Source organism: Castor canadensis, chromosome 9 (assembly GCF_047511655.1).
Source record: "Castor canadensis chromosome 9, mCasCan1.hap1v2, whole genome shotgun sequence".
NCBI classification, from domain to species: Eukaryota; Metazoa; Chordata; class Mammalia; order Rodentia; family Castoridae; genus Castor; species Castor canadensis.
Window position 1 is genome coordinate 150,847,896 of NC_133394.1, and position 13,626 is coordinate 150,861,521.

The window sequence follows — 13,626 nt, forward strand, 5'->3', positions numbered from 1 at the left end:
GCTCCATATGAAGCCTGCCCAGATGGGCTGAGCACAGGCCCAGCATAGTTGGGCCCCGTAGTGTGGCATAGGCCCAGCGTCCCAGCTACTCTGGTTCTGGGCACGCCCTGCCCGTCTCTCTCCTCTATCCTTCTGTCAGCTCCTCTGCCTCCCGTAGCCCACTGAGTCCTGCAGAAGCGTCCCAGGAGAGGCCCCTCACTACCCTAGGGAAAGCCAGGGTGGTGTCACAACAGATCTAAGCACGGCCTGCTCTGCAACCTTAGCAAGCCTGTGAGCCATTCTGAGCAGCTTCATCTGTGAACAGGGCAGCGCGGTCCCACCTGAACGGGTGTCTGTGTGATCTCAGGACCCAGGCACAATGGCCCTGGGGCTGCTGTGATAAATGAGTGCAAACTTTGTGGCTTAAAGGACACACTTTTATTATCATAGAGCCCGGGGGGCAGAAGTCCAACCTGGGTCTGCGTGTGTGAGAAGTCAAGGCGTGGTGGGGCTGGCTCCTTCTGGAGGCGCTTGGGGGAGAAACGTTTTCTGGCCTCCCCTAGCTTCTAGAGGATGCCTGGCTTGGTTTGTGGCCCCTCCTCCATCTTTAGAGCCAGCAGTGGCTCTAAAGTGCCCATACCATACCTCTCTGACCTGTTTCTGTTGTCATGTCCCCCTTCGAATTCAGCCAGGCATGGTTCTCCACTTTAGAGGACCCATGAGGTTCGATCCAGCCCACCTGGATCATCCAGGACCATGTTCCCAGCTCAAGGTCCACAACCTTCATCACAGCTGCAGAGCCCCAGGTGCTCCATCACGGTTGGCTCAAGTTCGATTTGGTGACATAGTGTCAGTCACCACCCTGAGCAACTGTGTCATGTGGGTACTTTCACCCTGGGGGCTTAAATGGAACCCCTCCACTTACAGGCTCTGGGTATTTAGACACAAATTAAATGACTTAATCCCTGATCTTCAGTTAATGGGGTCCTATCCCATACCCTGCAGAAGGGGTACTGTGCACCTCTGAGATCACACCAGCAGTGACCTCACTGGCCAAGGAAGGAACTTTATCACACCATTAACCATCCAGCGGTCTTGAGGAGTGTCACGCTCTCTGTGTACATGTGGGGATAGAGAGCTTAGCCAGGAAATGGGCTTCTCCCTCCTCCTGACGCTGCCCTGGGGGCTGTGTAACGATGGAGGAATCCTCTGCCTCCATCCTGCTGGGTCTGTCTGAATGGAGAAGGCCTTGACCATGATCGGCATGGCCGGCACTCTGGGTGGGGTGCAGGGAACCAGGGTGCAAAGCCCTCCCCTCATGTGCTACTGGCAATCGGTGTTAATGCTCTGTCCCAAACAGTCAAAGTGCCTCCTGACATCTCCTATAGTCCAGGAGACAGCCCTGGACTTGCAACCACAGCGCAGGTAGGACGGGGCCTCTCTGCCTTCCCGAGAATCCGAGTGCAGGGGGAGGGGGGTGACCCTCCACTTGGTCATTCATTCCCAGGACCCCTGACCCCTGAGGCCCATGTGTGCTGCTGGCAGGACAGCACTGGGCCAAGGGCTACCCACTCCAGCTGGATACCAGGCCCATCTGTGCTGCTGTGACCTTCAGCTAACCCTTTGCCTCTCTGAACCTCAGTTTCTTCATCCGAACCACAATCTCATGGGGGCATGTGTGAACATTTGCAAGTCACAGCGGGATATGCACACCTGGTTGGCAAGAAAGCCACCCATCACTGATGGAGCACAGCACTTTATAGGCACAGTCTGAGGGGCCTTGACTCCTATCCACATGCTAGACCTGGGAAGTTGACAGCCTTACCCGATCCATTTTCCCTCACTCTGGCTTCAGGGTCAGGAAGGCAGGAGACAGCACAACCTCCCCAGGGAACCAGGTCCCCAGTGTGCCCTCCCGCCACACTGCCCCTCCCAAGTCGGCCTCATTCAACACAGGCCGCACAATGAGCCTCTCCTAGACGTAACATTTGTTATTTTATTGGAAAAAGCTGGTATTAACATATTTATAATTTTATTCAACAGTTGGATAATTTGTGAGACACTGAAGAAAGAAAGAACGCACCTATGAGTTAGAGTCCAAAGCAATCAGGCCCGACTATGTTACACCGCGTACCCCACACCCCACACCACGGAGGGCTTTATTCTCAGAGAATAGTCAAATGAAAGAAAAAACCCCAAATCCTAACAGCTCCACAATGACTATGCGAACACCTATACATTCCAGAAGACCAGAGAGTTTAAGCAGAGTAAAGATGCCAAGTTGGTGACGATGGCTCTGGTCCTCCCACCATGTCTAGCTCTGCCCCTCCCCCCATCTTTTTCTCCACACACATTTTATTATTCACAGTCTGCTTTGGCCATGGTTATTTTCCAGGGATCCAAAGACACACTTTTCTTCTGGGAGGATCTTTTTCCGTCTTCCTTTCTGGCTTGATACCCAAAGTTTAAAACAGAAGTAAGGAACTAGCAACGGTGAGTAAGCCTCCCCTTCCCCCTGCCGTTTTGAAGACCCTGTAAGACTTGAACCTTGAATATGGGAAATGTCAAACCTATGATTTGACAGGAGCTTCTAGCTTCAAAGGCAAGTTTCCTGTCTTAACATCTGAGTCACAAAGGGAGATGGGATATGCCAAATACCCAAGCAGTTGTGTAAGGCCCTCAGACCTGGATTTTGGCTTCGACAAGATTTCTATACAATTTACCACATTCTCGAACCTCTTTACACGGGGGTAAGTCATCTGATCCTTTGATTGTTAAATTTAATTAGGGTAGATATGTACATATAATACTGTCCAGGTCACCTGGATTTTACAGTAATATATAAACAAACATTCTTCATTCATGTTGATTAAAAAAAAAAACCTAATGGCCCATTGTTGTGTAAATATCATATGGCTGGAAGTGAGGGCACATGCGTTTTGTGCTTTTACACACACAAAAGTACACGGAAATCCACTGAGGAAAATCTCAGGTGGCTCTGTTTCCTGGGTGATGGTCCATGTTGTAAAAAAAGAAATGAATGAATGACCTCGGCTTCCACCGGGCCCCCCGTCTGCACTCTGCTTTCAGAATCAAAATGCCAGTTCCACAAGCAAGAATGACACAGGTGGGGTCACTGTGGAGGAACAGTGGGGGGATCCCAAATAAGTGTCTTCTGGGGCTGTGTGTGGTCCTCAAAGAAAACACCAGAAAACGGGTGCCAGATGCGGTCTCAGGAGTTCAGCGGGCAGGAAATGTGGGGTGAAGGGTGGAATGCCAGGAGGCACCCTGGTGTCACCACGCTGAGTAGGAGTCACGGAGGGTTCTCTCCATCTTCCCTCCAGTGTTACCATGTTATCAACATACCTGCCCTGTCCTGCTTCACAAGACTAAGAGATGTTTCCCTTCCAGAACCTTCCACTGGAATGTTGCTTAATATGAACCACCAACGTGGTGGGCTGGAGAGAGCCAGTGTGGAGACCTGGACGGGACCCCTGGCCTACCATTTGGAGGAGCCCTCCTTGGGCAACCTGTTTCTCTGCTCAGAGCCTCAGTTTCCCCCAAGTGTACAAAGGGGAAGATAATTATTCACTTTTTATCTCTGGTTCCAGAGCAGAGCCTGGCACTCTGCAGGCAATCAGTGTTCATGGAGGAAATGAAGGAACACCCAGCTTGGGGTTGGGGGGGGTCACGAAGTTCAGTGTGGGTTATGGAGGATGACCAAGGAGCATGGAAGGACGTTGGCAAAGCTACTGCAGAACAGGCTGCTGGGAGCCATTTGATGCCCCTCCAGGCCAAGCACCAAACCCAGCGTGGAAAAGCTGCTCAATAACGGTGGACAGTGAGATGAGGAATCCGGACACACAAGAGATCCCCACCCCTTCTGCTCGGGAAGCTGCGCCAGCCTGGGACCTGGGACACAGAAAGTCACTCTGCACACCCAGGCCAGGGACTGGTATCAGTCAATGCTCAGTGCTCACGGTCCAAAACCCCAGGTGGCCTGGCAGCTCTGAGCCAGGGCATCTTGCCTTTTACAGTCAAGAACCCTGCAGCTCGTTTCAGCTTCAGGTGGGTCCCCAGAGTATGCTGGGGACCACTCAGTTTTCTGCAAAAGGACCCTCAGGAGGAAAAATTAACCCTGACCTGTAGGAAGTCATAACAATGTTGGAAAGAGCGCAGACTGAGACGGGGAGCTGCGTGAATGAAAGAACCCTGAACTGAGACCCGCCAGTCATAAGTCTCTTTTATGACCTGTGGCTAGTGGATCCTTCCAGTCCCTTTTTAAAACACAGGCCATCACCATCAAAAGGTGACACCAGGCTAGGGAAAGCTGGTGGGGGGGACAGGGTCCAAGTAACCCGTGTCCCACCATGGCACCTCTGTGGTTGTCCTCCCCTCCCGTGTTGGGACTGTGAAGGTCAGGTCAGGGGTGACCTTCAAGAGGCTGGCTGCGAGAGGCAGCTTCTGTCCACTAGTGCATGTCGGAATTGACCTTGTCCTGGAAGATGTAGAGGTTGTTGGTGGCTGCGATGGCAATGATGTTCTCAGCTGGGTGCCAGGCCGTGTGCAGGATCTTCTTGGTGAAGTCCAAGCTGTCCACACTGATGTCGTCCCGCCGTCGCTTGCCGCCTACACACACACGCCTCGGCTTCAGCACAGCCCTGGGCTTGCTGCTCTCCCTCGAGGCCTCCAGGGTCACATCCCGCTTGGTGTTCCGGTCGAACATACGAAAAAAGTTGTTGTAGGCCCCTGTCATGATGACGCTGGGGGGAGAAGGAGCGGGTCAGTGGGGGAGCGGGGGGAGAGAGAGAGAGAGAGAGAGAGAGAGAGAGAGAGACAGGGTCCTGAGGCTATGGTCCATCCCTCCCTGGGAAGGAGCCCATGTCTGCCTCAATACCACTTTCTCTTGGGGTCTCGCCCTTTTACATTTCAGCTGTCATCTCCTCTCCGACACTGGGGCCAAGAGCTAAGACTGCTAATGTTCTGACAAGAACAAGTGCCCTCCTGCCACTTCCTACAGTCCAGGAGACAGCCCTGGACTTGCTCCCATGGGGAAGTAACACCAAAGACGCAGGGGTTTAGCACCGTGGCTGACCTAGGGCCTCTGACCCAGCAGACCCACCTCCCCACTAGGTGCGGAGGATCCGGGTGCGTGGATGAGCGCTCACTGCTGACGGCCAGCCCGCCCTGGAGAGACTTCCATGTTCGTGCATGCTGCCTCTCTCCTCTCCCTCCCCTAACTAGGGAGTTCTGTCCCGTGAGACACAGGACACCTCTGTCCCCGGACACCTCAGAAAGCAAGCCAGCCAGCTGCATGGGCCTGGGCCCAGAGCAGAGCTCTGGGGGCAACTGAGGGGTGGAAGAGGAAGGGGGCTCCTGTCCCATGTTTGGGGGTAGGGATGTCCACTACAGTCCTCTCTCTCCTGGGAGCTGAGTTGTGCTTCTGAGGGGACAGGGGACCATGGAGTCTGGGGATTTTGAGGCGATGCATAGACAGGAGCCAAAGTGCAGAACAGTGGGGGCTGGCGGACGGGGGCTACACAGCCCAGGAGGAGTGTCTGTAGGGACAGGAGTGCTGGGGTCTGCACAGCCCAGAAGGGGTTTTATGAAGCACCCAGGTAGCATGGGGGCCCTGGATGATACTGTGACAGAGGGTGGAAGTAATACATCTCTGCAGCACTGGCTGTGGCTGTCACCTCCTCTGCCACTCAACTGGTGGGCTCTGTTGCCTATGTCCCCATGGCCTCCAGTCCCATCTGGTGCAAGACTGACTTGACCTCACAGGGTTAGGGGGAGGAACCAGTGGGTGACCAGAAAAGAGCACTGTAGATAAGTTTTACAAATGCTTTAGAAGGTGCCAAGGGAGCCACAAGGGAAAATGCACTGCTCTGGGGCTGGTATATTTGGGGAGGGTCTGTCGCCCATGAGCCCCAGGCCTGAGAGAGAAGAGCTACCAGAGAGAGAGGAGGGGGAAGACAGAGACACAAAGGGTGAGAAATGGAGAGACAGAGAGACTGAAAGAAACAAAAGGACTAAGGGGGAGGGAGCAAGGTCTGTGAAGAGGCCGCCGATCAGAACAGGGCCTGGAGAAACACAGCCTGAAACAGTAGGGCACAAGGGGCCCCTGTTGGATGAATCCACTAAGAGCCAGAGGGCATGGAGGCCCGTGTACCTGCAGGGACGAGGGGGCAGCAGGAGCGGGGGGTGGCACAGTGGCAACACTGCTTGCATGCTCGAATGGCCACCCTCCCATTCGGGCTCTCAGTGGGTATGTCACCTGTGTCTCCACTATTGGGTGGAGGTCCAGGTGGGGCCTGTCTTATCTACAAGTCTCAGCCCTGGCTTGGCCTGGGAAGAGTGTCAGTGACCAGAAGAGGACTCCAGCCTGGGGAGGTGACAGTGCAATGAGTGCTGTACATAGAGAAGGGACAGAGAGGCCGGAACCTTCTCTCCTTCATGGCCCAAATGACAGGCGCAGTAGGTGCTGTCCTGCAGGAGCTCACTTGTGCCATGTGACCAATGAACAAATGAATGAATGCCAGGAGGGGCACCCACAGCCACAGCCACCCTCATAAGTCCCAGCTGGATGGGAAATGACCTCGCTAGCCATTCCTCTGCACAGGACATGGAACAGGACAAAGAGATGTGTATGTGTGTGTGGGAAGCTTCCCGAGGTCATCAGCGTGGTGGTGGGGGGAGCCCAGGGATCCTGTGTCTACTGGGGCAGAGGGAGGGAGGAGGGAAGGAGGGAGGAGAATTCTGATATATTTTCTGGTTCTTTTCTGTTCTGAAATTCTACCTCTAAAACCTTAATTTGTGGGAGGAGACGCTTTTCCTGCTGAGATAATGGCGTGACCTGGGCAGAGGCCCATGGCCAGAGTCTGCCCGGTGGGTGTCAGGGCTGCACCCCGGGCTGCTCGGTTATGGGGGCCCTTCCTGTGTGCACTCCTTCTCTCTCAGGGCTCTTGAAAGGCAGGTGCCAGATCTGTCTTGGGATCCTGTCCACAAACATGCTGAGCTTGAGAGGAAGGTGGATGTGGCATGAGGAGGTCGTGACTCCTCACCTTCCAGAAACATGGACAACCACTGGCTGGCCCCTCCTAAGGCCCCATGTGATGGACGGGCTAAGCTTGGGCTGAGTCCTGGCCCCACCCCGCAGGAGCACCCCTCCATTCAGGGAAGCAAATAAGAGCAGAGGTAAGGAGAAAACATGCCACAAATGCAAAGAGATGGGGGAAAGCCCAGGAGGGGCTGTGGGGCAAGGTGGAGAGGACCTGGAAGGCTTCCTGGAGGAGGTGACAGTACAGTGAGCCATGTGGAGCGGGCTCCAAGGAGCTTCTAGGAGACCAAAGTGATCAGGGTGTGGAGGAGGAAACAGGAAGGCACGGAGTGGCAGCCGTGCGCGGGGCACACCTGTGGGCAGTGGTGGGTTAAGACGTAGGATGCTAAGACCTGGCACCGTGGTGGACAGGTGGAGTGGCAGTGTGAGCACTTACCCTCATACATGCATGGTGGTTGGGTTGGAGCCCCTGGTACAGCAGTAAGCCCCTAGCCTGCGAGGCTAACGGGATGCCCAGTGTTCACCACGGAGCCCGCAAATGTGTCAGGGCTGAAGCTCGGACAACTGAGGAGCCCTGCCTCCAGGATGGCTCCCCTGGTCCTGTCCCTTTCACTGCACCCCGTTATCATCCCAGCCCTGAGCCCAAAGCCACGGAGGGTCCTAGCAGGGCTGCTCTTATGTGAGCACAGCAGCACACACAGGCACATGCATGGACACACTCCCCTGGAGGACGCTGGAGTAAGGGGCTATGGCTCTCACCCCACCTCTTCTCACCCACCATGTGGATGGATAGCAGGGGAGGGAGGTGACGCACGCTCTGATAAGAAAATGGGGCAGGCGATTTTTATCTCACCCCCTGGAGGCCCTGACAGGTCCCTCTTAGCTTCAGAGCTACAGGAAAGCTGAGCCCTACAGGACCTGAGCAAGGCGGAGCAAATGGAGGAGGGCCTCCAAGCCAGAGGGGGACCCCTGGGCCATTGGGGTCCACACTGAGGTGAGGCTCAGTACAGGCAAGGACCCCTGCCATGCCCACTGGGGCTGAGCCAGCCCAGGCTGTGGCCACATGGGAGCTCACATCACATCCCAGGTAGTGGGGCCAGGAGAGGTGGCTGGATAGGGGGATCCCGACCAGGCCTGGAAGGTGCCCGAGCTGTGAGGTGCTCCTGACCCCCCGTTGGGTCTCCTCGGGGCCGCAGCCCAAGGATGGTGGGGGGGAGGGAGTGGACCAGTCATCTCAGGGCGTGCGGTGTGGGCGATGACAGCGACCAAGCACGGCAGGCCTCAAGGAGTCTGAGGCGCTGGTGTACAGCTCTCACCGCAACAGCCCAGGGAACTGACACCTGGTTGAGGGCCCTGGATTGTCTGTATGTCCTACGCTGCCCTAGAACAGGAGATGAAGAAAGCCTAGTTCCCTGCCACTGGACTTGGGCCCCAGGGTTGCCGCTAGAGAGGAAGGAGGGCTCCCATACCTGGACCCCCAAAGTGTAGTAACTGGTGGTGGCCTGCAGGACACAGCCCTCCCAGGGCCAGGCCCAGCTCACCTGTCGCTGCCATTCCAGGCACACTCGAACTTGTCAAAGATGCAGTCGCTCTCGTACAGGGAGCAGAGCTTGCTCCGAAGGTAGTCGTGGACCTGGTGAGAGGAGGGAGCAGCTGAATGCTGGCACCTGACTGCCCTGGCCTCCCGTGGGGAGGGTCTCAGAGAGCGGCAGGGGCTGGATGACCCCAACAGCCCTGCTCAGGGGTGCAGGAAGGGCCTGCACGGGCACCAGGCACCGGCCGCAGGTTCTCCCGGGCTCTGAGCAGCTCCTGCCCCCTGGTGGCGGGAAGAGGAAGAGCGTCAGCTCCAGGAAAAGCAGGAGTGAGCTCAGCCTCTCTGCCCCCCACATGATGCCCTGACTAGACAGCTGGGGTTTTGGGTGGGGGGTCTGCACTCCCATGCGATGCTGGCTCAGAAGGCCAGTGCGGAGGGTCTAGATGTCACCTCCCCATGTCACTACGGCACAAGCTATTTACAGCTGCTCCCTGGGAGGGGTGGTGCACCACTTAGCAGTCCCACTGCACATGCTGGGACGGGGAGGGACCACAGTCAGCACCCCGAGTCCAGGTCCAGCCCGTCTCATCCTTGATCCCTCTCTCTCCCCTCTTGGACAGTGAGGATCTGGGCCCCAACTGCAGGCCTGGCGTGGGGTGTTTGGGGCTTCCTGGAGTCAGGACTGAGTGGCTCTCCTGTCCGTGGATCTGCGTGGGGAGGCAGCCTGGTTTCCTGAACCTCGTTCTCTTCACCTACAGAATGGGGCAGATGGATGCCCCCCAGGGCTGGGAACCTCTGTGGGCTTTTCAACATAGGAAGGGTCACTTGGGGAGGTCTCACGCCCCACAGATGAGTCCCCCGAGGTTTTTGGGTGGCAGTGCCCACCTGGTAGGTCTCTATGGGCCTTGCTTCCATGTTCAGGTCCCAAACCTTGACGGTGAGGTAATCCCGTGTCAGCATGTACCGGCCGCTGTGGCTGAATTTCACGTCAGACACAGATGAGATGATTTCTGAGAAGAAGGAGCGGTTGCTGGGGTCCTCGGGCTCTTCAAAGACTGGAGACAGAGAATAGATGGCTATCACCGGGCTGCCCACGGGTTAGAAAGTTTCCACCGGGACTCAGATGTCTAATGGTTTTACATTCACTCGTCAAACCTGTAACTAAACACTGACCAGGCCTCTGATCCTTCAAAAAGGGAGCAGCCAGCTCTTGGAGGGACTCATTTGCAGGAACAGTGACTACTGCGCACTTTTCATGAGTCAGATTCTGTGTGTGACCTCATTGAAACCCCTAATAAAATAACATAATATTCTCATTTTATAGCCAAGAAAACTGAGGCCCCTGGCTCTAAACCACATCCCAGGTCTGAGCTGGAAGGGGTGAATTTGAATCCAGAGTGATGCTTGCCATGCTGCCCTTTCCTGCCCCCCTAGCAGTGAAGCAGAACATCAGACACAAAGTGTCCACATTCTCCAAACATTGTCCTCCCTGGCCTGGGCACTGCCTCTGTTCATTGTGTCCCTGGTACAGAGTCTGGTGGGGACCAGGACCCCTGCCGGGGCCAACATGGAGTCCCTGGGTTCTAGGGGATGAGGACGGTATGGCTAGGGCTTAGCCCTGAACAACCTGTCCATCTGTCCCCATGGAAATTGGTGCATGGCAGCCCTGCCTGCCTGCTCTGCTCTCCTGGCCGGAAAGGAAGGCAGACACTGACCACGGGGCTCATGAAAGCCCTCCTTACCAGCCACTCCAGGTCACGGGGTATCACGCCCTGCATCCCTGCCCTCCATCCCTTTCCTGTCTAAGCGCCACCCTATCCAGTGCCTGCAGGGCATCTGGAAACTGCTACACCTCATCAGACACTCTCTTGTGCTATTGTGGTCAGCCAGTCAACCAACCCACAAGGAGTGGCCCTACAACAGGGGCACAGATCTGCCCCTGGAGCCCCCAGAAGGAGCCTGCCAGGCTCCCACACCTTGACTCTGGGTCTCTGACCTCCAGAACTGTACAAAATCCAGCTGCACTGTCTTGAGCTACAGAGGGGAGAGAAGTCCCCTGGTCCAACTGTAAAGTGGGCAGCACCCTCCACCCAGGGGCTCAGGAGGGGGCAGAAGCCCACCCAGAATGGCATGGGCACTGTTAACACTCAGCCAATGTGAGCCGCAGGGATTATCCTGCCCAGTAGGGTCCCACAGAGGGTCTGGACTGTCATCAACCCTTTTTAAGAACCCTCCAAGCTCCAGCACAGCCCAGCCCTTCCTTCTGACAGCTTGTGCTGTCAAACACAGAAATAACAGTCTATTTTGAGGACTCACGATGGTCGTTTCCATGGTTACCCTGTCACAAAGCCTGGCAGACAAAGACCCGGGTTTCTAGTGCTTCAGAGAGAGATAAGAGCCAAGGACGAAGGAGAGAACAGGGCGGCCTGCAAGCCCCCAGTGCAGCCCTGGTACAGGTGGGTCGAGGACCCTCGGTCTCCTCATCTGTCCAGTGAGCAGAAATGGAACAATCTCCCATTTGTCCAGGATGCCTGTCATTCAGTGAACAGAACATCATGGTTTCTTCCTGTTAGGGACATGACAGGGGACATCGGGTGTTGCTACCAGCTGCTCCCTCAGTTTTGAGCAGTGAACAGAAAAGCTAGACAAGTAGCAGGTAAAGAAGGAGTCTGATCTCCAGGGCTCTAAAAACATGTAACTGGAATACCAACCACGCATGCCCAGGAAGAACAGTCACCGCCACACACTAGTTGGGAAGTGGCTGTTTGCTTGACTTCTCATGAGAACGGAGAACAAACCCGGTCTGGAGGAGGCACTCAGAACAAATCTATCAGCCACTCACTAACTAGGCGTGGCAGATTCAGTGGGATGGGGAGAGACTGTGGGGTGGGGTGGGTGGCTCAGTGGTAGTTCGCCGAGAGAGAAGAGACAGATTTGTACAGGCAAAGAATGAAACAAATTCTAGAAAAAGTTTTAAATACAGAATTAACTCCATCAGAAAACCTACATAAGCCTCTAATCCAAAAAGAAATTAAACCGATTGTTTAAACAAAAATTCTCTCCCTCAAAAGGATATCAGATCAGTTTACATGCCAGCCTCACCAAGACTTCAAGGGGCAGGTATGCTATACCGACTTGCAGAAAAAAGGCAGAGGGCGGCCCAGCTCACTGTAGGAGGGTTGAATGATGTGAATAAAATCAGGCAAAAAGCCTGGGAAGAGAAATCACAGACCGATGTCAGCAGGTGTGGGCAAAGCAGACCACATGCCGCCCAGCACTGCCACCTTGCAAGGCTGGCCTGGGGAGGGCCGCACACCTGGATGTGGCCAAAACTCCTGGGCAGCCAGATGACAGGCCCTCTGAACTCTGCAGGACACACCTGGCCATGTCACCAGGCTGCCAGTGCTGCTTCCTCCACCCCTTAGCCCTGCAGGGCCTTCTAGAACCTGAGTGTCACAGGGAAAGATGGAACCATCCAGCCCTCAAGTTATCGCTCCTGGCAGCCCAAGGAGATGGGGGCAGGAAGAAGAGTTAAGCTGAGTCAGTGAAAATGACCTACTGTTTCTTCCCCTCTTGAGCTTATGGATGGATTCATCTGAGGCTCCTTTGTCACCAGACGCAGGACAGTCACAGGCCCAGGCATCTGTGCCTGGGCTCGGGAAACGCACATGGGGCTCGCAGTGGCAGCCCAGGGCAGCCGTTCCCTCACATGCCTGGGGATCTGAAGACTCGGGGTACCAGGGCCCAGGGGCTCCCACCTCCACCTGCACTGAAGAAGGTCCCCGGAGTGACACAGGGCACACAGCACAGCCTGTCCCGAGCCAAAGTACAAGTAAAACCCTTCTGCCACACGTTTTCTGACTTGAGGTTTAGATCTGTTCTCAACATACAACCGTATGGCGATGTGCACACAAAATACCAACCGCCACCCTACAGCCCACCACTGGGGCCATGTCTTGATGTGAACCTTTCCGGCACTTTCTCTGCTTCCATTGTTTGGTAATGGAAAGACTGTCACTGCTCTGTCTTTTTCATTCCTCACGGAATCGCATTAAAAATCTTCTAAAACAATATTTGAAATGACTGAACAATAGTCCATCATCTGGGTGTCATGGACATCAGCTTACTGTTCACTGTGCTGGACACTTCTGCCCTCCAAGGACCATGTGCCTCGAAGCCTGCTGCCCACCCGCAGGGCTCGGAGGGGCCCAGGCGTGTCTCTCCTCCTCACCTTATTCTCTGCACTGATGCAGAGCTCAGGCGCACATGTGGCCGGGAGCAGCAGGCAGTGGGCATAGGGGCTGGGCAGCACCCGTGGAGGGCATGGTGGACCCAGCCATGTCCCTTCCTAATGTAATGGGCACTTAGAAGAGGCTTTTGCTAAAAAGCACTGACTGCTCACTTGGGCTTGCACGTGTCCAAAGGGGAAGTAAAGGTGGGAGAAAAGCTTGGCATTCTTGCCTCCATTTTGTGTCTTTGTTCTGAGCCATTCTCTCTGGTTTTTCAGTCACTCTAGAATATAGGAAGGTCAGGGCTGATGGATAAACACTCTGTGACAGGAGACAAAGCCACCCCCTGCCAGGAAGCAATGACTTTCTTACTGTAACCAGGTAATGAGATAATGAGCAACTGGCTACCTCAGACCACCTCTGACCACTGGACACTTGTGCCCAGGACTGTCTATGTGACCTCTCACCCAGCCCCAATTCTTCATCTGTTTAACCTAAAGCTTGGATCTACCCCAAAGCAGCTGAAGTGTTTCCTGTGCCTCTTCCCTCTGCTGCCTGTGTCATGTAATAAGCCTCTATTCTCCTTCACCACTGCTCTTTATGTGGCATGTTAGGACGAGTGGCTGGACCTGACATGTGGAAACTTGGAGGGTTGGGCCTGTGGCCCAGGACTCCAGTTCCGCTAATCCACAGAACCTGTGATAGTCAGGCTACGTGCCAAGGCAGAATTAAGGTCCAAGATGGAATCGAGGCTGCTCATTGGCTGACTGTGACAAGGGAAGCCACCCTGGAGCACCCAGTGGGCAACAGTGTGACCGTAAGTG

General features: G+C 55.1%; 1 protein-coding gene across 4 annotated transcripts in view; it reads right to left on the bottom strand.

Moving 5' to 3' along the window:
* Positions 1–1,961: 1,961 nt before the first annotated feature.
* Ppp2r2c (protein phosphatase 2 regulatory subunit Bgamma) overlaps positions 1,962–13,626 on the bottom strand; it is a 101,720-nt gene continuing 90,055 nt past the window's right edge. For all 4 annotated transcript variants that reach the window (XM_020165366.2, XM_074042662.1, XM_074042663.1 and 1 more), the window contains 3 exons: positions 9,459–9,628; positions 8,581–8,672; positions 1,962–4,742 (listed from right to left, as the gene is read on the bottom strand). In XM_020165366.2, the coding sequence (XP_020020955.1) occupies positions 4,451–4,742; positions 8,581–8,672; positions 9,459–9,628 (554 nt within the window). In that variant the 3' untranslated portion in view covers positions 1,962–4,450. The remainder of the gene's footprint in view (positions 4,743–8,580; positions 8,673–9,458; positions 9,629–13,626) is intronic.